The sequence below is a fragment of the Peromyscus eremicus genome, chromosome 1 (genome assembly GCF_949786415.1).
Source record: "Peromyscus eremicus chromosome 1, PerEre_H2_v1, whole genome shotgun sequence".
In the NCBI taxonomy this organism is placed as follows: Eukaryota; Metazoa; Chordata; class Mammalia; order Rodentia; family Cricetidae; genus Peromyscus; species Peromyscus eremicus.
Window position 1 is genome coordinate 23,626,378 of NC_081416.1, and position 24,312 is coordinate 23,650,689.

General features: G+C 42.5%; 1 protein-coding gene across 1 annotated transcript in view; it reads right to left on the bottom strand.

The window, feature by feature from the left end:
* Nucleotides 1–1,513: 1,513 nt before the first annotated feature.
* The window catches only part of Plce1 (phospholipase C epsilon 1), a 263,328-nt gene continuing 240,529 nt past the window's right edge, over nucleotides 1,514–24,312 (bottom strand). Inside the window, exons 24-32 of the mRNA XM_059258527.1 lie at nucleotides 22,407–22,570; nucleotides 20,507–20,768; nucleotides 17,059–17,177; nucleotides 16,129–16,257; nucleotides 13,805–14,014; nucleotides 6,720–6,878; nucleotides 5,527–5,745; nucleotides 5,066–5,288; nucleotides 1,514–2,843 (exon numbers count right to left, since the gene is read on the bottom strand). Of these exons, the coding sequence (XP_059114510.1) occupies nucleotides 5,100–5,288; nucleotides 5,527–5,745; nucleotides 6,720–6,878; nucleotides 13,805–14,014; nucleotides 16,129–16,257; nucleotides 17,059–17,177; nucleotides 20,507–20,768; nucleotides 22,407–22,570 (1,451 nt within the window). The 3' untranslated portion in view covers nucleotides 1,514–2,843; nucleotides 5,066–5,099. The remainder of the gene's footprint in view (nucleotides 2,844–5,065; nucleotides 5,289–5,526; nucleotides 5,746–6,719; nucleotides 6,879–13,804; nucleotides 14,015–16,128; nucleotides 16,258–17,058; nucleotides 17,178–20,506; nucleotides 20,769–22,406; nucleotides 22,571–24,312) is intronic.

Sequence of the window (24,312 nt, forward strand, 5' to 3'; positions counted from 1 at the left end):
CAGAGTCTAGAAGTTTGAACTAGCCCAGCAAACTAAGTTGTGCTGAACCTGATTTCCTTCCTGCCTCTTACAGATCATTTCTCTGTAGGCCGTAAGCCTTTGCAGGGACCTCACATTCACACATTTAAGAAAAAAAAAAAATTGCAATAAAAGCAGCTTGCATGTTTAAGTTCTTTTCCATACCAATTTTACTGATTAAGAATTTGCTAACCAGATTTCTTATATCCTAAAAAAATACAAAATGGTGTTAGGAATAATTCCAATAGTCATTCTAATTCATTATGAATAGGATTACTTCTTGCATTTGGTAGACTGGTTGGCTGTGTAATTCAGATAAGCTTTTAGTCAAAACTTAGTGTTTCTAGGAAACACCAGACTATGCCTAGTCAGTTGTAATGCAGTCTTGTACCTTACAGTGATACTCTGATCAATGATGGACTGCTGTGTGGGATGTCATAGGACATAACCATGGTCCCATAGTGTTATAATAAAGCTACAAAGAAACCCTCTTGCTTAGTGACACTGTAGCCATCTTAGCTTGTGTAAGTATATTCTGACATTCATACAATGAGATTCCCAAATAATGCATTTCTCAGAATGTGTCCCCATCATTAACTGACACATTTCTATAATCAACTGTTTATATTTTTTAAAATTTTATTTATTATTATGTGCATATATGTATGTATGATGTGGGGGCACACATGGAGGCAGAGGATAGTTACTTTTAAATTTTTTATTTTATTATGTGCATATATGTATGTATATATGATGCAGGGGTTGGGGTGTGGGGTGTGGGGGCACACATGGAGGCAGAGGATAATTTTGTGGAATCAGTTTTCTTCTTTTTTCCATTGGTCTGAGATCAAACTGAGGCCATTAGGTTTGTGTGGCCTTTATCCTCTGGGCCATTTCACTAGCCCTATGTACATTTTTTAGCCAAATGTCCTGCCTAAAATCTCAAAGACTCAATTTTAACAGAATGAGTCCTTTAATCTAAATTGGGATGCAACAGGCTGGGTTTGTTCACATCAGTATTTGAGTATGGGGTCCGTTTCAGATTCGTTTTGTATCCAATCCCCATCTAGCTAAGGACCATGAGAGTGAGTGGGACAAACCTAGGCCACCAGGCTTACTCTGCATCTTATTACCTGTAGCTTTTGTTTGGCTCAGGCTGGTAGGACCAGAAATTTAATTTGCAACCCAAGGTGACCCAAATCATTTGGCCTCTTTATTTTATAGAAACTTGATAAAATGTTTCCAGAATATTTTTTTAAATGAGGCAGCACTGTGCACTTGTTATAGACCTATTATTTTATTTAAAAGGGAACCCTCAGTGCTGTGCAACTGCCCAAATGAGAATAGAGTCTGAGTTGTATGGGCAAGAGAATGCTGGCGCAGCAAGAGTCTTCCACTGACATGAAAGCTGCGTGGTGTATTTTTGACAAGTCTCTTTTTAGAATGTGCAAAGAAGGGATTGTTTTATTCGTTCTATAATTGGTAAAGGAAAATCTCAAAGCAAAAGTCAGGATTTTTAATGTGTTTTATAATTTGAGGAAAAATATCTTCAAATGGAACAATGCCAGTGGAAAGATAAGATGTAGGCTTGACTATGAAGGAACACATATTTCAGTCTGACAAGTCACAATTTGCTTCATTTCAAGAATGAGAAGAATCCATTGCACTTGGTTGACAGTTTGTGAAGGACATTTTAAAAAATAATGTACATCAAATGGCGAGTGTGCCTTGGATCCACGGCTCTTCAGTAAATCAGACACTATTGCACTGAATGTCTAGCCTACTTCTCTTGTTCAAATGTTTTATTTTAGGATGTCTTGAAATAGCTCGAACCACTAATGCTTGTAACCCATAGCAATATCAAGAAAGCTATGTCTAATAAATACACAAGTACAGTGTCAGTACAAACATTGCAAAATAAATAAATCTACCTTAAACAGCAACTCAGTCTGCTTTTGCTTTTAAAAAATGATTAAGCTTTCTTATTAAGACATCGCAACTCAGTAGATACTAAATTGTACATCATTCTAAATTCATTTTGTGAGAACTGAAATTGGAACAATCTGTGGGCATATGAATAATAGCTTTTGAAAAAAAGAACATTTCTATTTGCAAAAAGTGCACTTTGGTGCACAATATAGGAACTAATTTGAATAATTGTTAACAAACCTTACAGGACATATTTACATTTCCAGTGCCCCTAGACTGCCACTTCTGATTAAACCTATGGCCAATTTTCAAGGTTTTCCAACCTCTGTGCCTCTGGTTCCCAGTTCTCCAAGTTGGGTCAGCAAGCTGGTCCTTGGGCCAGATTCATGTGTTTCCTTAAACCAAGAATAGATTTTACAATTTTAAATGGTTGAAACACTTGAAAGATGTGTGATATGTGAAAATGATAGGAAATTCCAATTTATGTGTCCATAAATAAAATTTTATTGTTCAGTCATGTTCACTTTTGTACCTGTTGTTGGCAGCTGCAGCTGCACTCCGGTGGCAGAGTTGAGTCTGTGCCAGCGGAAGCCGTATGGCCCTGACCTTAAAATGTTTACCACCTGGCCCTTCACAGATGAGGCTTGTTGCCTCAAGCTTAGGGCATGGCTTCTCCAGCTGTAACAACTGCACCACCCTGGGTGTCCCTGCTCCGTTCCTCAGGAAGTTGGTTGGCAGCCCTGTGCCGTTTTGCTTGTCCTCTGCATGTCCCTGACATCAGGTGTGAAGAGGCAGGAATTCAGAAATCATCAGTTTCCAGTTTAAATGTGATGGAAGTAAAATATATTTCTTTCCACCACGTTCCTTCTTCAGAGCTTCTCACCAAGGATCTTCACCTGTAACATCATCCACATAAGCTTATTAGGGTATTGAACACAAAGAAGTACAAATATTTACAGCCTACCCAGGTTCAGAGTCGTTAACTCCAGAAGCCCACAGCCCTCGTAGCTAGTTTGAAGAAGTCACTTTCTGTAATACAGTGTTAAAACATGGTGCCTGTAGGAGGTAGAACACTGTTATTTCTGTCCTGGAACACCACATTCTTTTCTTAAATGATTTATTTTTATTTTGTGTGCATTGGTGTTTTGCCCGCATGTGTGTCTGTGTGAGGGTGTCGGATGCCATGTGGGTGCTAGGAATTGGATGTGGGTCCTCTGGAAGAGCAGTCAGTGCTCTTAACTTCTGAGCCATCTTTCCAGCCCCAGGAATACCACATTCCTTAGGAGAAACAACAAAAACTCTTTTTATTATATCAAATGTTCCTCAGCTTTAGGAAAAGGAGAAATTCCTTCAACTGTTATCACTTCAGGTAGGAGTAAGGTAAACATTTGCTGCTTTAGAAATTTTTAGATTATTATTATTACTGAAACTTTAGATGTTATCATTTTAGAACAAATAACATGAAACACTATGGCAGTCAGAAAGGCTAAAACATTGTACTTGTTTATGAGAATGTACAAAGAGAACTTTAAAAAAAAATGTGCTTGTTCTTGGAAATACCTTGATAAAAGAACATAAATGGGCATAGTTGTGCCAGTGGCTATTTTTAAAGAAAAGCACCAATGTTTAGCAGAGCTATGAAGTCAGTTTAATACTTAAAAGGATCACTTGCTGCTGTGGATATCTGTATGCTGTGAATGTGTTGCTCTGATTGGTTAATAAATAAAGTGCTGATTGGCCAGTAGCCAGGCAGGAAGTATAGGCGGGACAAAGAGAGAGGAGAGTTCTGGGAACAAGAGAGCTGAGCCAGGAAACGCTGCCAGCCGCCACCATGAGAAATAACATGTAAAGATACCATGTGACAAGGTATAGATTTATAGAAATGGGTTAATTTAAGATGTAGAATCTAGCTAGCAAGGAGCCTGAGCCATTAGGCCAAACAGTTTAAATAATATAAGCATCTGTGTGTTTATTTGGATCTGAGTGGCTGTGGGCCCAGGCGGGACTGGAAATAACTCCAGCTACAACTTGCCAAGGGAAATGGAATCCAAAGGCAATCATCTAAATCACTGTCCCACAACAAGGCCACACCTCCCAATCCTTTCCAAGACAGTTCACCAACTAGGGACCAAATATTCAAATATATGAGCCTATGGAGGCCATTCTCTTTCAAACTACCACAGCCAGTCTGGGCAATACAGCCTCCAACCACAGAAGCAGTGAAAAGAAGGCTCTTATGTTTGATTCCCTCACACCTTTTTTTCATGTTCTAGATCATCTGTCTGCCGAGATTGACTTTGCGTGTGAGTATCAAGCAGTGGGGTGGGCAGCTGACATTGCATTTTCATTCAAGATGGAGACTGAAGTTATTATTATTTTTTTTGCTTTTCTTTTGCTTTGCTTTTTAAACACACAGTCTCACTATGGTCCCTAAATAGACCAGGCTGACCTTGAGTTTGTGATCCTCCTGCCTCAGCCTTCCAGATGTTGAGATTATAGGCAGATGCTACCACACCTGGCACATTTTAATTTATTATATTATTACTATATTTTTAGAGTCAGGAAGAGATGAGATTGCTGGGTCTAAATGAAACAAATAAGACTATAATACTAGGAATCCCAAACACTGAACGATCCATAGAGCTCTTGAAGAATGTTATGTGTGTTATTAATAATTAAGGCAGTCCCATATGTGATGACTTAAGTCTGTCTGACACTTTGGGCAAGTTGGTTGCCTTCTTGAGGCCTTTGGTTAGTTATTTACAAAATAAGGAAGTCTGAAAACAATTGTGTGTATAAACACAAGGGCATGTACATGCCATGGTGTATATGTGGAAGTCAAAGGACAACTTGTGGGAGTCAGTTCTCTCCTTCCATCATGTGAGTCCTACAAATTCAGGTCACCAGGCTTGGCAGCAAACACCTTTAACCACTGAGCCACCTCTCTGGCCCAGGAAGTCTAAAATTTTAATAGCTTGCATATAATTTCAGAGACTGGGTACTACTGAGGTACCATTCCCACCTGTCTTCAGAGGACAAGCTTCTTGAAAAGACACAAGGCTCCATCCTGTGTTACAAAGTCCTTTCTGTTGAGTCTTGTTTCAAAATACTACAGTACCTTAATATATTTGGGTCAAACATGCTGCCCTCAGTCACTGCTGGTAGCCCACTGTGTCACTGGGGGACAAGGCACCCACAGGTTTCTCCTCCTTAATTTGGACACTTTCTGAGGCCACAAGCTGAGGAGGTGATGTGAGTCCTCGAGGCTGCTTAGTGGACTTGGTGAGTTTCTTGAGTTCACTTGCAAAGGAGATGCCCCTTCTTTTATCTTCTCGGGATGCCTATGTAGAAAAAAAAAGAACCTTCCTTGATGGAAAGGTAAACCCAGGCTCCTGAGTCCCATGGCATACTCAGAGAGGGAGTATGTTCTGTCTTTTCTCCCAACAGAGAAAAAAAACAAAAAACAAAATAATTACCTTCCAACAGCTCAACTTAGGACCTTTCTAGAGATTTCACCAGCTCCCAAATTTAATTATGATACGACTGACTATCAATGCTTTATAAAGAAAGCAAAGTTACCTGAACCTGCTCCTTTAACTTAAGGATGAATTTCCCTGCACCTTTCCACTTGCTTTGGGCTTGAAACACACACTCTTGGTCCAAAAGGATCCTCTGGGAGGACTTTGGAGTAGCAGACTTCTTATTGGGTGCATCTTTCATCACCTCTTCCAGAAGCACATAGTCACCTGGGTTGGGGTTGTTCAGGATGCTGTAGGAATATTTGGCTTTGCATAAGGTCTGAAAGATAAGTTAGAGTCGGCTGAATCAAGCATCTCCTGGGTTTGCATCCATCCTGAATGAAAGTTTAAGGTGGGAAAGTGGCTCAGACTTTTAGCGATGGAGAGTATCTTCCAAATCTGGTCACCCAATGCCTCATTATCATTTGAGTAGCTATGGCTTATAACACTCCTTCTCAGATTACCTCACTTAGTTTCCAAATGGCCTGACTTACACGGTGGTATCAGAGCAACTGGAATGGGCTAGTGAAGTCAGACACAGGAGGGAGATTTATGCAACAGAAATTACTCAGAGTCCTCCCTCCCTGCCCAAAAAAGAAGTCTGCCAACACACAGTATAACTTAGACACAGATCTGAGTGAGCTTTTGAGACCTTGCTGGAGATCTCTGAGTGAGTAAGGGATAGAGCTGGGGACTGAACCCTCAGCCATGTGATCAGGAGTCTGTGCTGTTTACTGTGCAATATCACTTTTCAAGCAGGAGTTCAATGAATGCAAACCTTGAGGAGGCCATGAGGAACAGTTCTCTGAAGCCATGTTTAAAAAAAAAAAAAAAAGCAGCCCGATCTAGTGGAAGAGATTTGGCCAACAGTCAGAGTTGGCCTCTAACTTGTGTTCTGTGGCATCCTTCAGAGATGGCTATTCAGTATTTACCCAGGTGTTTCTGGGGTAATTTCTGCAGGGTCACCTCCTACACCCATTATCAGCAGAGATCCAAACTCATTGTAGATGGTAGCTAAGTATCTGTTGCGGACTGAAGAACCATTTGCTATCCTTAAGAGATGTATTCATTCATTCATAAATGAGCTGTCAATACACACACACATCTGATTTGTCCCTATCATTTGTATCAACAAGAGGCATGGTGTGAGGAAAGGCGAGATTCCTTGCAGTGCTGGGATCAAGGCCAGAGCTCTATGCCTGCCAGGCAGGCAGTATCTCTGAACTGCACCCTGGCCCCCAAGGAGGCTTTTACCTGTTGAATGACATCCTGTGCAGTGCTGACCCGGGGAGCTTTGATGACAGTTCGGGGTTGCTCTGGAGAGACGTCATGAACTTGAACAAAGAAGCTCTCCTCCTCCGAGCTCAAGATCACCTCCTTGTCATCTTGGACAATGCTTTTCTCTTCTAGGGTCTGCATTAAAATAATAGTAATAATAATAATAATAATAATAATAAATGAGTAATTGGTAAGATGATTTAGGAGACAAAAATTCTAGCAAAAATCTGAGCTGTTTTGAAGAGAAGCTCATTCCCCAAACACCATTAACATTTAGGGAATATGAGACACGGGAGCTGGTGAGATGGCTTAGGGTAAAGGTGCTTGACGTGCAAGCCTGATGACATGTGTCCAATCCTTAGGCTGCATATAAATGCAGAGGAAGGGGAAAACCAAATGCGCGAAGTTTTCCTCTGACCTCTACCCACATGCTGTGGCACACATGCTCCGTGCCCCCTCCTCCCCTCCCCCCTCTCTTTCTCTCTCCCTCTCCCCCTCTCTCTCCTCATTTTAAAGTTACAAAAGAGAAATACTAGGCGTATGAAATAGGAAGCATGGCATACTCATCCAGGTGGGATAAGCAAAGCCCAGAGTGAAAAGGCCCAATCAGTGGCTGCAGGTAAACCACACTTCAGTGAATAGTGACAGAATTCCCAATCATGAGAATTATTATCAGGCTAATTGGATTTGGGTAAATTTTAGTGAAATCCAATTCCCCTCTCTTGAATGCATCATCTTTTAAAAAGGTTTGTTTCTTTGTTAATTTATGTGTACGAGTGTATGCCTCCACATATGTATGTGCACTACCTGAGTGCAGGGACCTTTGGAGGTCAGAAGAGGGTGTTAGATCCCATGGAACTGGACTTCCAGGTTAAACCACCATGTGGGGAGTGAATGGAAACTGAACCTGAATCCTCTTCAAGAGCAGTGAGTGTGTTTAATTGTTGAGCCATCTCTCCAGCCCCTATTTTTATTTTATTAAAAAATTCAAATGGGCTGGAAAGATAGCTCTGCAGATAAGAGTACTGGATGCTCTTCCAGAAGACCAGGGTTTGATTCCCAGCACCCACATGGTGGCTCACGGCCATCTGTAACTCCATTTCCAAGAGATACAGTGTTGCCTTCTGACCCTCATAGGCACTAGGCATGCATTTGGTACACAGATACGCATGTAGGCAAAACCACTGAATGCATAAAAATGTTTTTCCAACAGTCAAGAAAATAATAAACCCTTTTCTATTCTCTCCTTTTCTTTTTGTATCACCTCATTCTCATGAACAAACAAATGAGCCAAGAAGTCTGTAAACAAAATCTCACTGTTGTTAGGTGATATATCCTTGTGTGCATCTGCCATTGATACATAAGTATATTTTCCAAGCATGTGAATACACAAAATCCTGAAATTGTGTGAATATGATTGTAATTTTTTGCATAGTTTCTGTCCACTTATCAGCCCCTTATTTTTGTTGTTGTTGTTTTTTGAGACAAAGTCTGCCTGTGTAGCCGGGCTGTCCTGGAACTCGCTCTGTAGCCGAGGCTGGCCTCCAACTCAGAGATCCAACAGCCTTTGCCCCCCAAGTGCTGGGATTAAAGGCATGTGCCACCACTGCCTGGCTGTCCCCATTTTCAAATGACAGTAGTTTTAAAGTTATAGTCTACAAGAGAGTGGACACAGGAAAAGAGAGACAAGGAAGTAGTAGGTGATCCTATTGATACCACAGAAAATTCTATTCCCAGCAGTCTTCTAACCCGATCTCCATAGACAGGGTACCAAAATGATGCCAATTAACCAGAAGAATTCAAGATTTGCTGTCACTGGCCTGCAAGTTTCTGCTGGTCCCATCACCCAGGATCATTCCCATGGATACTTAGGTCAGAATGGGAAACTGCCACCAGGTGGTGCCAAACTGTAACCTAGACTGGAAAGGATTGGCCCCAGCCTTTTCAACAGCCCTGAAGTCACAGCCCTACAGCTTACCCAATCTAACAATGGAGGGGAGGAGTGCAGGTATTGTCTACTTCTGTTACATAAAACACGTTTGTTCCCCACCATTCTACAGCATGTTTTTCTCCCCAATTACAGTTCTTGTTACATAATGGAATGTGTCACTACATTTATTGCTATATATTCAAACAATCCAAAAGTGCTATGGGGGTAGGTCACATGACAGGATTTATGGTCTAGCATTCTCTGAAGCAGGAAGGAAGAAGAGAGGATGTGTGGCTGAGGAGAGAGTCAGTAAACTGCTTGCTGCAGAGCAGGAGACTCCAAGCTCCAGGACATGTGTAGACAAGCCAGGTGTGGTGTCACATGCTTATCATCCCAGCACCAGGAGGCAGAGACAGGCTGAGCCTGGGTTGGGCTAGGCTGTCCACATAGCCAGCTTGGTGAGATCCAAATCCAGTGAGAGACCTTGTCTCAAAGAAAACAAGGTGCATAGATAGTTCCTGAAGGATACTGGTGACGGTTCTCTGGCATCCACATGCCAGCACACATGTACACTTGTACATGTGAACACACACACACACACACACACACACACACACACACACACACACATGCATGCATACAAAGAGAAAAAATTCTAAGTTGCTTCATAAAATCAGCAAGAATGCATGTTTTGTTAGGTGTAGTGGTGCACACACCTTTAACCCCAGCACTAGGGAGGCAGAGACAGGTGAATCTCTTGTGAGTTCAAGGCTAGCCTGGTCTACATAGCTAGCTTGGGCTACATAGTGAAACACTGTTTTTTAAAAAAAAAATTCTTGTTTTTTTTTGTTGTTAATTTTCCTTTTTCTTTGTGTGTGTGCATGTGTGTGCGTGCGTGCATATGCGTGTCCATGTATGGAGGCCAGAGGTCGACATCAGGCATCTTCCTCTATCACTCTCTACACTCCTTTTTGTGACAGGCTCTCTCACTGAACCTGGGGCCTGAGGTTTCAGTACAGCTGGCTGCTCAGATAGCCCTTGGGATCTGCTTGTCTCCGCTCCTCCACAATGGGTACAGACACACCACTGCACCCCACAATGGCTTACAGACAGACACACCACTGCACCCCACAATGGCTTACAGACACACCACTGCACCCCACAGTGGCTTACAGACAGACCGCTGCACCCCACAATGGCTTACAGACACACCACTGCACCCCACAATGGCTTACAGACAGACACACCACTGCACCCCACAATGGCTTACAGACACACCACTGCACCCCACAATGGCTTACAGACACACCGCTGCACCCCACAATGGCTTACAGACAGACCGCTGTACCCCACAATGGCTTACAGACACACCACTGCACTCCACAATGGCTTACAGACACACCGCTGCACCCCACAATGGCTTACAGACAGACACACCACTGCACCCCACAATGGCTTACAGACACACCGCTGCACCCCACAATGGCTTACAGACACACCGCTGCACCCCACAATGGCTTACAGACAGACACACCACTGCACTTGGTGCTTCCATGGGTGCCAGAAATCAAGCGTGGGTCCTCTGCAAGAGCAGCGGGTGCCTTCACTGCTGAGCCTCCTCTCCAGCCCTCTGTTTCCTTTTTGAGACAGCCTTTCATAAAGATGAGGCTAACCTCAAGTTGTCTATGTAACTGAGGCTGGCCTTTTTATCCTTCTGCTTCACTACCCAAGTGCCAGAATTACACATATGCACCAAAACACCAAGTGCTTTTATTTTTGAATTAGTTATTAGGCTTAGTACATAAAGTAATGGAGTCCGTTATGGCAGAGAGTGCATCAATTTGAACCTTAGAACCTTACTTAGAGTTTATTTACTTTTTTTTTTTTTTTTTTGAGATAGTGTCCCTCTGTGTAGTCTCAGCTGTCCTGGAACTCGATTTGTAGACCAGGTTGGCCTTGAACTTACAGAGATTCCCCTGCCTCTGCCTCCTGAGTGCTGGAATGAAATAGATGCACCATCATGCTCAGCAAGAGTTTACTTACTTTTAAAGGTGTTTATTGCCATAGGTAATGAACAGAGAATAATAACAGTGGCCTCAATAAAACACTTTTTAACTAAGCATTTTCCTACATATTGTACACATATGCAACATGAGCCTTGTGATCATTTGGAGAGGATAACATACAGTAGTTTACAGATTTTACAGGTCAGGTTAGCAAGTTACAGACGTTAGGTGATGTGAATGCAGTCAGAGGACACACGGACTAAAACCAGAAGAGTGTAACAGGCAGGGAGAAGAGTGGAGAGGTTACCAAGAGAAACTAGAAACTTTCTGTTTTGAGACAGGGTCTCTCTGCATAGCCCTGGCTGTCCTAGAACTCACTAAGTAGACCAGGTTGGCTTTGGACTCACAGAGATCTGTCTGCCTCTACTCAGTAGTCAACTGGGATTAAAGGCATGCACCACCATGTCCAGTGGTCACTTTTAATGTGCTGCACAGGCAAATGGCTTATGAGATGATTAGTTTTACCCTATAAAATGAATGTACATTTTTGTAATAGAAGTCTGTCAATGATTATAGTGCCTTCTAGCATTCAACAATTAATGAAGTCAGTTATTAGGTATAGGGATGGGTGGAGACTGAAATGCAGCGCCCTTGTGGGGCCTTGTGCAAGTTCGGTATTGCTCTCATGCTGTGCATCACCTCTGGCCCTAATGAATGTTTATGAGGCATCACTATGCACCAGGCAAACCCAAATCACCAAATAGAACTTGTTCTCCTTTGACATGCATTTCAGTCATAAAAACCTCCTCTCCACAAAAGCATATGGAGGAGAGCTACTACAGTCTACTCACCAGGAAAAGCTTGTGAGAATTCCCTTGTGATTTACCTCCCCTTCAGAGTGCTTCTGTCCCTCCAGGTTTTATTAAGCATCCCTTCTGGAAGGCTTTACTGCCCACTGTCACATACGTCTAAACTACCCACCGGTACCCATAAGCTCCCCGGTCTTTCTACCTATATAACAAAGTCACATTTGAACCTCAGCACCGGTCCATGCTGACTGCCCGCTGCTGCCTCCCACAGTGCAGGTCTGGGTGTGGATGATCCTCAGGGACTGATGGCGGGATTCCCACCTTGGCAGCGGAGGATGGTAGAAAGAACATCAAATCAAAGCCACAAGACTTGTTCTTTCTATTCTGACCCCATCATTATTTTAATGCCTCTCAATCTTAGTTTCCTCTCCCACAAAATGATTCCTATTACATCATGAGGATACTGAAAATAGTGAGTGTCTAAGCCCATTCAATTCTCTAAATGACTTTGAAGTTTTTACTTATTTACTGAACCTGTCACTTGGGAGCTACTTTTTTTTTTTATAGGTAGCTAATTAATGAAGCGAGACACTTATAAAAAGGAAAAACTTAGGGAGAAATTAAAGATGGCTTCAAAAGTCGACCTGAGCCCTCTGAAGTTTTCCCATAAAGCACGTCATGCTTAGTCTCTCCCTTAACACACCTGAGAGAAAAGCCGAGTAAGATGACCATATTTCTTTGCTAAGTATGGCCTTCTACGGTCGGAGGCAAGATTAGAGAGGGAAGGCGGTGGCTCTAGGCCCGGAGAGAAGCTGGTGCTCTGTCTGGCTTGCCGGCCACGCTTACAGTAACTAACTGGAAAATGAAAATGGAAGGCCCGGTGAGGGAAACTAGCTCGCCTTCCAGCGCGCATGTGCTACTGATGGATATCTGACTAGCCGAAGCTCCATTACACACTAGAGAGACTTGACCGGGGGCCCGGAACAGGGCCTAGTGCACACTGAGTGTTTAATAAATAGGTGTTTAATTGCATTGTTGAATCGATTCAACTGTTCATCACTTGATTTGTCCTGAGGCCTGATGGTGTATGATGAACCAAAGGCTTTATATCCCATTTTAAAAGGGGATAGTAAGGGAGTGTGCACCTGCTAGATTGTTCTGCAAAGAAAACTGCTTTACAGACAATCTCATACAGGAGCCAATGGATTCGGAGTCAATATGGAAGGTCCTTGCTTGCTTTCCTTTCATGGGGACAACCATGGGGCATCAACATATATAAATGTTTACTGATTATGACTAAATCCGAGAGATTGTCTTTAGTTTGTGGTGAAACTGTGGAATATTTTCAAAGACATAACGAGCTAACATATAAGCCCAGGACCTTTCAGATGTTGATTATCCCTCACCTGGAAAACTTAGGATCCAGTGTGCCTCGGAGTTGGTCATCTTTCACATTTGGGAATCTTTGCACAGACTGTACATGCTGGATGTCCCCAGCTAGGCAAAAGCCCTATCAGACACCGAGAAGAGAGCAGCTCCTGTGTTAGGCAGTGTGGCAGCTCCCCTCACCTGAGGCTTTGCTTTCTATGACTTGAAAATAGTAAGTGGAAGATGTGGGGCGGGAGGAGGAAGGAGAGGGGGATGTGTGGTTGGTATGTAAAATGAATAGAAAATTTCTTAATAAAAAATATAGTAAAAGAGAAAGTTAAAAAAAGAAAATGCCATAAATAAATAATTTATAAGTTTTAAATTGTATGGGAATAGTGACATTTCTTGCTTTTTTTTCTATCCTGGGGGTAGGAGTGGTATAGATGTGGTCACGAGTGATCCTTTGTCCAGCACATCCCTATCAGACTATCTGCCCATCAGTCTTCTCTACCTTGGTGATCAGCTCAAATGCCATGGTACCCTAACACGTGGATACCAGCGACTGGTTCTATCTGAGAGTTCAGGCATCTGCAGGGAAGGGCAGCCTCGGCCATTTCCATATGACTGCTGGTTTAGGAGGACCCTTTCAGCAGTGATGTCATGCTTACAAATACAGCACTAGATTCCCAGAGGGGGCCACGCACAGGAATCCTTTAAGTTCCTGCTTCCTTCATTTTACAAAGGATGTTGTTTTTAGACTGAGTGCTTTAGTTAACCACCTGAATATGTGCAGGTAAATAAAACCATGTCTCCATGTTTACTTGAGAAGAATAATCTGAACCACGTTTCAGTGACAAGTAATTCAGGATTCGAGGAAGGTATCAGTGGTGAGATGGCTGATGACACACTGAGCAGTCACCATGCAGGCTGTGTCCAGGTTGTACTTACTTCCTGTTGGGGCTTTAAGACAATCCTGCCTACGTAGCCTTCTTCTGGGAACCAGCTGTTTAAAATCTGCACGATATCTTCTTCTGGACCCACAGTTCTCTGGAATGGTTGTTTCTTGCACTCACTCTTTTCCTTAGATATAAAATACTTCTCTTCCATCAGAAAATAGTCTGTGGCGGTATGTTTGGTGTCTTTGTCAATCACCAGAATCTAAAGAAAAGGCAAAGGCAGCATGAGGCACATGTCTGAAGAGTAGCACAACTGAACACTAGTCTGTTTTCATGATGCTCTGGCGGGTTTGCTGGGCAATTTATAAGTGAGGCCTACTTGGGAGTGTTGCATAATTCTTTCTAGAGCTGTAATAATTCTTATCTGTCCAAGATGGATTGTTTATGCTCACGCTGGGCAAAGACACAATTTATTTATAATCCCCAGACAGCATAACTATTTTTCCCACTGCTGGAATGAGAGATCCTATTGAATTAAAACTTCAGGTTTCTTACTCCATGAATTTGGTTCTTTGAAATCTTGCAACAAAGCGCTGATGTAAAGAATCCTGTGCAGTTTGCAAACACCATCTCTGTTTTTCACAGACTAACATCTCACAAATAACTATCCTGTCATGCAAAGCTCACAAGGCTAAGGTCTCATCTGAGAATTCTCCTTTCAGGAGATTCCTGACACTGTGCCCAAAGGGTTGTTTCTTTGTCGGCCCTGGCCTGAACCATAGATAGAGAGTTAAGACAGAGCTTTGGAGTCAGTTAGACCTAGGTCTCATATTTCCATTTAAGACGTATGTGTTTCGAGTTAAGGATATCTCAGTGGTAGAGCACTTGCTCAGCTTAGCATGCATGAGGGCACAGAGATTTACTGTCTTTGGAGTTTTGGAAAGAGAATTGGTTTTCCCATCTGAAAAATGGGAATGCTCACAGTAAGAATCTGTTAGTTTTGGTTTATGATGGAGGCATTAAGCACCGTGCAAGACATTATGAGCCCTTGATGAGTACTAGCCATCATTAGAGTCTCACTGATGTTGTCTTCTCACTCCTGTCAGATAGACTTCTGATGAAGCATCAGTGATAGTGAAGAAATCTTCTTTGTTCCCTTCCAGTGAGAGGGAACCTGACTTGGATTAAGCAAACACCCATCCCCAGGTCCCTGCCAATGATGCAATGGCCATAGTTAGTATTTCTCACTTGGAGGGGAAGCACAGTATAAGGGTGCTAAGGATGGTAGAAGCAGAAAATTCTGACACCTGATCCCTCTACCCAAGCCCTTGGTCTAAAGCAGCATGCTAGTAGTTCCATGGGGGCCAAGGTAAACAATCTGGACCACGCACACATCTGCTACTGTAAGAATTATTCAGAATGGGAAGTTTCCAGAGGTTCTCTTGGTACTGTCATCTCAAGAAACTCAACACCACTTTTTCTCAGCACTGAGGACTCATTTGTTTATTTGCATGGGGTGAAAATATGGTGCTGCTTTCATTAGTGGCCGTGGAAAGTTTTCTTGATTTTACAGAATCTTAGTAGCGATTTGATACTGGTTTATGGACTAATTGACTAAAAAGCAATCAAGGAAAAAAAAAAACACTGCAAACCTTGGCAGTGGCTTCTGTTTTATCTATAAAACTTGGACCTTAAAGCAGTTTGCTACTTAAGTCAGTTATAAAATGTTGGGTAAAATGTTGCACTATCCACAGAAATGTGCCCTTAATTGATAGAGACAGCTAATAATAATAATACTTATACATCACTGCCCCATTGGTTTCCAATTCTGCCATGCATCATATGGTTCCTGCTACATTTCATCATATGCACTAACTTTGGAGGAAGGCCCAGGGTACTCCTCCTGGTCAGTGCTCTCCCTGGTCTACCCTCGAAGAGAAGTAGTTCTAAAATGGGTTAAGGATGAAAGCATGTGTGGGGATGTTAGGCCACTGAATCGTAGAAATTCTTCTCTTTGGTTGAGCTAGCTTGTCTAGTGGTACCAAGAACCCTTACACTATTCTTAGGATTTCAAACTATCAAAAGACATATCATAGCAAAGCCAGGATTATAAATCTAAGGTCAGGCTGGGGGAGTCCTGTCTCAAAATCAAAATAAAAGGTGGTAGCTCAGTGGTAGAGCAGTTGCCTAGCATGTACAAGGCTGTAGGTTCAAGCCCCAACATGTAAAGATAAACAAACTATAGATAAATAAATAAAAGATGTATCATCAACATGGACTTCTATGGGTTTATGTGAACGTATATATGCATACATATTTGCACACACATTCATTTTGGAGACCGGATTTCTTTAACCATGGGTTCAGTGGACTTGCCTGTTGGAGAAGCTGCTTTGCCTTGGTGCCTCCATTTATAGTAAAGACAGCAAAGGGCTCTGGTCCTGGGACACCATGCACCGTGACTCTGTGCGTCTGAGAACATTTCCTCTCTTCAGTATTAAACATCTGTCAATGAAGATCACATGGTTTATCCTTGCGCATTCTGGATAACAGAAGTTCTAGGCTCTGTTCAACACAGAATTTCTAGGACCCACTCGTAATCTGATGCAGGCTGACATGGTAGAAGAGACAGCGGCACATCTCCTCAACAGTCATGGGGAAATTCAGCCACTAGAGGAGTAACTTACTAAAATTACAGTGCTTCTTTTCAGCATGAATCGGGATGGTATCATATGAAATGCATGTTAGTTTTCACTTTTGAAAGCTCCTTGGGTGAAACAAATATGAAGCCAAGGTTTCTGTAGAGTGATGCAAGAAAAAGGAGAAAGGAAGAAGGAGAGCCAAGACAATAAGGGCAGGGGCACACGGAGAGAAGAAATTTGCAGAGGTGAAGGAGAGAGAGGCCAGAGAAGAGAGCAGGACTATATAAGATGAGAATGGTCCAAGAGAGTGCCTGAGCCTGTGAACACAGACAGAGGGAAACTGGACAAGCTGTCACATAAGTTTTTAATTTATAGAGGAAGAATCATAGAATTAACCAGTAAATTTGAGCAGTTTTCTTTGTTTAAATAAACCACCTCAGTTTAGAGGGGTAAGCCCTAATCTAATGGTTCTCAAACATCACTGGATGTGGGGTCTTAACCAATGAGTTAGTGCATATGTGCCCACCAAGTGTCAGCCATTTTTGTTATTGCTTCCATAGCTACCTAATTAACGACTCATTGGCCACTCTGTTGTACCACAAGAGAGTCCGCCTTCAGTGCAGCAGTCCTGCAGATATGCTAGGCGAAATAAGAACTAAGTTACCGAAGAGGCTGGCATGGTACTGCCAGAGGGATTGTCCTCCATCCTTCTGCTGTTTATGAACAAACTAGAGATTTCCAATATTTCATTGTGGAGGTTCCGCAGCTGCAGATGTCGATAACCTGGAATGATGCAGAATTGGGAAAAGTCTGTTAACCATGCACAACTGAGCTCTGCAGATATCTCCATGGAGGTCAATATCTCCCCCAAATGGGCAGTGGGTAGGAATAGGTATGCCAGCAGAAATCTTTCACTATAAAAGAGCTGTCCCCTGGGGGATGTTCCTGGACTGTCAATGAATAATTAACTTGTCCAGTACTCTTTCTAACTTAGGCTCAAATGGATAATCATTAAACTCAAACAACAACAAAGAAATAGGGAATCCTGATGATTTTGACACCAAGGCAGCTACTATTCCTGCTTTACTAAAAGGCAATAATTTTAGAAAACCTTTCATCATAAAATATTTTAATAGCAAGAGATTGTATATAAATATAAAATGCAACAGTATGCAGCCAGTAAAATGGCAATGTAGTTGTATGATTATTAATATAGGAAGGTGCTCACTATACACATTAGAAATGGAAAACCAGGAAGTCTTAAAACATTAGAATTAGTAGGAAGTCTATTTCTTAATCGTGTATCTCATTGCCATATACATGGGCAGAGAAATAAAGCCTGCGACAGACGCCTATCTAAGGTGATTGGACGGGGAAATGGCACGATAGATACTCTTGAAACAACTGATTTTTGTTTCTCTGTCCTTTCTCACAATTCTCTAGTAATTGTAATGACTTGAATTATAGGTCCCTGGCAGGAGTCATGTGATTTCTTTGGGGAATAATGCCTGAGAATAGCATGAACAGCTTTCCTTGTGGCAAGACCTCTGGAGACTCTGACCCACTTGGCAAAAACCTGTGGACAGTTTACTGCATGATTCTGGGCATGACCCCGGGAGCATGTGTGCTGTGTTCTCTCCTTGCTTTCCCTATGCTGGCCACACTGCTGGTCTGAAGAAGTGACAGTAGGTCATGAAGTTTAATACTACGTATTTGTATAACTGTTCTGCAAAGAATGATTTTTTTAACCCTAAGAGGTTTAAAGAATTCTATTAAACAGATGATATCAGGAATTAATGGGAATATTCAAGGAATAAGGAATGAAGCAGAATCATAGAAACCCACAGTTCCCTATTTCTAATAGCTGTGCCAACACCCCAAGAAGTTGAGAGATAGGCATAAGGACAATAGATAAACAGTACCAACTATTAAGAGTAAGTTTCCAGGTTATGTTGCTTTTTTTTTCTGGTCTTTTGAGATGGGGTTTCTCTGTGTAGCTTTGGAGCTTTTCCTGGAACTTACTCTGTAGCCCAGGATGGCCTTGAACTCACTGAGATCCACCTGCCTCTGCCTCCTGAGTGCTGGGATTAAAGGCGTGCGCTGCCACCACCCGGCATGTTTCCAGGTTATGTTGCTTCTAGGATAAATGGAAAAACCTTGTATGCCCCCAGAGAGGATAAAATAATACAAATGTAGAATGGATTGATCTCGCTCTGGCTGGTGAGTTGATTGTGAGAACCTGTACCCTACCGATGTAAATATTAATCACAAGAGACAAAACTGCATGATGCTGTAAGCACATGTGCTGACAATGGGGCATACTGTTCTACATGTAGGTGTGCCTAGTTAGAAAAGTTCCTTTGTAGCTTGCAAAACTGCTTATGCTTTTGACGATAGAGGTATAGATCAAAAACATAATGGCTGCCAGCGGAAGAGTTGGGAGATGGAAGGGGAAAGAGGCAAGGAACAAACTGATAATTATCATAATCATTTTTAGAAACTTAAGAAGTAAAAACTGATTATAAAACTGTTCACGCAAACCATTGAAACTGTGTAAATAAAAAATGCCTCAAGCTATCCAGGGCCACTTGTTTGAACAACACAGGTGGTCACAGGCCCTTCTTGGTGCTGACTCCACACACCCCTCCCAGGTCCACAAACCCATCTGGAGCGAGGCCTCCAGAAGACTTGTCTTATTGATATGTCGAGAGCCAAGCTGCCTAGCACCTGGCTGTGTGACCATGGAGATAGTTCCCTTAATGTTTAATGAGGTAAAAATGACGCCAGGAGGGTGGGCCCTAATTCAATTAAGACTAATGCCCCCATAAGAAGAGGAAATTAAGGGATAACTCAGTGGGTAAAGGCATCGGTGGCCAAGCCTCACAACCTGAGTTTGACCTCTGGAACTCACATGATGGAAGGAGAGAATCAACTCCTTCAAGCTGTCCTCTGACTTTCACAGGTACCCATCCACATATGCAAATGAAATAAATAAATGAATCATTGTTTTAAAAGATGAGGAAATTAAGATAGAGATATCAGACATGGATAAACAAACAAATATTATGTGACTATACTTTCTCAAAAGCAACGAGAGAGGTCTTAGAAGAGATCAAGCCGGGCGGTGGTGGCGCACGCCTTTAATCCCAGCACTCGGGAGGCAGAGCCAGGCGGATCTCTGTAAGTTCGAGGCCAGCCTGGGCTACCAAGTGAGTTCCAGGAAAGGCGCAAAACTACACAGAGAAACCCTGTCTCGAAAAACCAAAAAAAAAAAAAAAAAAAAAAAGAAGAGATCAAGCCTCATGACATCTTGATTTGGGCTCTCTACCCTTCAAGACTATGAGGAAATAAATTTGGTTTTAGTATATTGTCCTGGACACTCTACCAAACACATCCAGTGACCAGCGGCTGCTTGCATAGGAAAAGAGAATAGGAAGCACACAGAAAGTGGGAAAGTATAACATGTTTGAGGAACCCAGAGGATGTTAGGTTGAGTATAGCTGTGGGGAACACATATGTGCATCTTGATACTCAGAATGGACCAGCAGTCAGCTTTCCTGAAGCACTTCAAAGGCAGAATCTCAGACTGCACTCCAGCCCTACTGCATCAGAGTTTATATTTTATTACCAAGAGCTCCAGGAGAATCTCATGCACATCAGAATTTTGGAGGCAACACAAAGAGCCAACATTGCTGAGGACCACACCAAAGCCAACCCACAACCCAACGGTGCTGGCCTTCGCCTTTCATCTAACAATCTAACACCTACCCTTCCAGTACTGCTAGGCTTCACCCCCAGCTATGGCTCATTTTGCTACTATGGCACCCCAGCTCTCCCTTTATTGTTTTTTTGTTTTTGTTTTTGTTTTTGTTTTGTCTTTTTTGGTTTTTTTCAAGACAGGGTTTCTCTGTGTAGCCCTGGCTGTCCTGGAACTCATTCTGTAGACCAGGCTGGCCTCAAACTACAGAGATCTGTCTCTGCCTTCTGAGTGCTGAGATTAAAGGCATGCACCACCACCTCCCGGGTCCCCTCTTTGGTTTTATTTCCTTACTTCAGTCTCTGCTTTAAAATGCCCTCAGCACTGAAGATGCTATTTGGAAACTTTATCCTACCTCGTTTCAAAGCTTTGAGTGGAATGATTCTCTGAGCTGTTATTGCCGAACTGTTATTTTCCACAACTGCAAAACGAAGAAATACAAGATCTTCAAAGTGAACCCGGAAGAGAAACTGTTCGTTCCACATTGGGTTCAGAGTGTTTCGATGGATGGGCTTTGTGCGGAAGTGGCAGCTGTCCAGGGGCATGCCCAAGACGTCAACCTCAATGCATGGACTTCCGGTGCTGTTACTGGGGCACACATTCTGGCCAGAGATGATCTAAAGGGGAAGATGAAGGATGGAGGTCACACAGGATGACAGAGAAGCAAAGGAACCACCAGTTCTCTCAGCTTCTGTCCACAGAGAATGCTGCAGTGGATATGGTGAATGATTACTAAAACCCTTAAACAGACACAAGTGACTGTAATCGGGTAATCACGTGTCTAGAACACGTGAAAATCCTATTGTGCTTATAACATTCACTTAGACTGAACCTCTCAATGGACAAAATTTGAAATATGATAAAAAAAAAAGCACTGAAATGAAACAGCATGTCTTACAGATGTCAAGAGAAAAGAAGACCCTGTTCCTGTAAACAGGAGTTTGCCATTTATTTTCTATTTTAAATGCTGCAGGAACATATGTTACAACTACAAAATCTTCTTCAATAGATTTGGAGCAAGCCATGGGATACTGTTAACAGAAATTAACTCACAGCTGAACGAAAAAAAAGATGAAATGGGGATACACTGCTCCTAGGTATGGTGGGGGAGGTTTATTGTAGATTCGAGCTAGAGCATAGCCAGAGGCCTCTAGACTGGTTCAGACTGAACTGGGCCATGTGAGGAGAGAGGCAGGGGAGAGGGGAAAGCCAGAAGCCAAGAGGCCAGGAGCATGGGAACCCAGAGCGGCAGCCAAGAGGCAAAAGGGTAAAAGAACCAAGTAGCCAAAATAGCTAGGTTAGACAGGAGTCAGACAAGCTGGGCTGGAGAGTTTAGGATAGGCGGCAGGGTATGCTAGCCAGGACATCTCTGTGACATGTACAGGCTGTTGAGAGAGGCTGGCAGACAGCGTCCGCTTTGACGTTAATAGGCACCTCAGTGAGCCATTGTCCTGGGTTTCCTTGTCACCTACAGTAGCCTTCTGTAAAAAGATAAATCAACACCCTACCCTTAATAAAATGGTCTAATACAAAAGGTAAAACAGTTCTCCCAGCTTAGGGCGAGAGACAAAGCAATTTGGGTGATGAGAGAACATGTGAACAGCGTTATCACGGGGATTTGGAGTGTCATGAGGATGCTTCCTTTGGAAAGAGAAAAATGAGATTTAAAGATGGAGAGAAGAAATGACTCCAGTCTCTCCCTCCCCTCCATCCCCCCCCTCTCCCCCGCCCCTCTCTCTCCTCTCCTGCCTTTATTTTTTTCTCTGTTGGCTAAGAGGGAGCAAATTAATGAGGAAGTAGAGGTGACTAATGACCTGCAGTTCTCTATTTGAAGGCAGCAATCTGTAGAGTTTTGCCAATAACTCAGTGATGATTTAAGTAATAGGAGCCCAGGGTTAGACTAGATTCAGGTAATATGCCCCCTGGTGTGTACACACAGATGCCAGTCTCTCTGATCTAGGAAAGAGCTCAACGTTTACAGGGACACCCAGTTATGATTCTGTGTACCCCAGAAGACAAAAATGACCATTTGTGAAATAAAGCAGGAATCTTATAACTCCACCTGCTCGGCTCAGAAACACAGAATCTGTGACAGCATGCCTAACCTCAGCCACTGCTTTCTGAGAAACAAATTACTGTGGAACCCACATGATCTGAAACAGGACAGCTTTGTAGTACCCAGAATTCCAGACCAGTTTGTATTTATTCCCGGAGGCTTAAATGCTACATCCCTCTAATAACAGGGGCATACTCACAGTTAAAGAATAGATGGCAGGGTCCATATTGTCTAGGTCCCTTTCCAGCGGAGAGAACTTCTGATACATGGGACAGCTTTTATCCCACAGGACAGGGGGCTTCAAAACATAACCACAGCCACCATTTGCCTCAAACATTGCAGCATTTAAATGTAAAGGAAGATCTGTAGAACAAAGAAAGCCAAAATTACACAGTACTTCATGAAGAAGAGGCAGTCAGCCATTTATGTGCTCGCTAGTTTTTGCCAACTTGACACAAGCTAGAGTTATTTGGGAAGAGGAACCTCAACTGAGAAAATGTCTCCATCAGATCAGCCTGTAGACAATTCTGTAGAGCACTTTCTTGATGACTGATGTGGGAGGGCCCAGTCCACTGTGGGTCATGCGACTCCTAGGCAGGTGGTCCTGAGCTGCATAAGAAAGCTGACTGAGCAAGCTTTGGAAAGCAAGCCAGTAAGCAGTGTTCCTCTATTGCCTCTGCTTCAGTTCTTGCCTTGAGTTACTGTCCTGACTTCCTTAGGTGAAGGAGTGTAACCTGAGAGTTGTAAGCTGAAACAAACCCTTTCCTCCCCTAGCTGCTTTTGGTCATGGTATTTTTAGCAGTAGAAACCCTGAGACACACTCCATAGACTGATGAATGCTAACTATGTGCCAGGTTGTGTTAGGAGTCTCAAAGATACAGAGGTGCAGCAGGTAACAGAGGTAATAATAATAATAATAATAATAATAATAATAATAATAATAATAATAAAAAACCACCACCAACAAAAAACACTTCCCTTATAGTCTATGGAAATGCCCCACATTCCAACTCCAAGCTAGGTTTTGTCTATTAAAAACTCCTTTTGCAAGGAAAATGTCATCACATCCATCAGAAACCTTGTGTAAATACCTTATTTTACACTGAAGTTTGGAACAAAATCATTATTTTGGGAAAGAAACATTCCATTTTTTCATCCATAAATACCAAACCATGCAGACCATTTTATGGCCAATTCTTGCTATTTCAAAGGTAAGATAAAATCTTAATGATACAAGAAAGAAAAACAGCATTTCCTTGAAATCTTAATTTCAGCCCATAATTAATTTTTTTACCCCTTTTTATAGTTAAATATGAAAAAAGCCATCACATATGATTCACATCATGTCCACAGCCTCCTCAATCATAAACTTTAGGAACCGTCACAAAGGCTTTGAGTGTTTCGTCGCCAAATTTTATTTGGCACAGTTTTTGATGAATGACCGCACAGTTTCTGGACTCTTCCACACTCACATGCTCATCTGATGGCTCCGTCTGTAGAAACGTTGCCCAAATGAGCAAAAGGTTTACGAGACACACCTGACAAATGTTCCCTCTGGTGGATTCCTTCCATGTGCCGCGTGAACTTTGCTCCGTGAACCAACATCAAGGGGAAGCGAACTAAGTGCCTTGAAACAACAAAGACTTGGCCCCTGCTCTCGCATCTTGTGTATAAAAGTTTTCCACGTATCTGAGGTTGGCCAAGCGTATGTGCAGGGATTCCTGGAGAAGATGTATTAGGCACATCAAGCTCCTCGGGCCTTGGTCTCCTTTGCTGAATTAGTGCATAGCACCCATTTGTCAGCTTCCTTCCTGTGCTGATGTGACTGGCTGAAAGAGGCTGTGCGGTCCCTTCCCTGGTGACCATGAACCAGACATAGCTATGATGGCTGAGAAAGTGAAGCAAATGAGCCCACTTGGTGGTGGTTAAATATGAAATGGACATTTACCCCAGTTTGAAAACACAGCATCCTTAATCTTCAAATCCAAAATCGGACACAACTTTATGAGCACTGATATGACACCACAATGTCAAAATCCCTGTCCGACCTCATGATGGGTTGCAGTCAAAACAGTCTCTTACTGCACATATTTTAAAAAATCCAA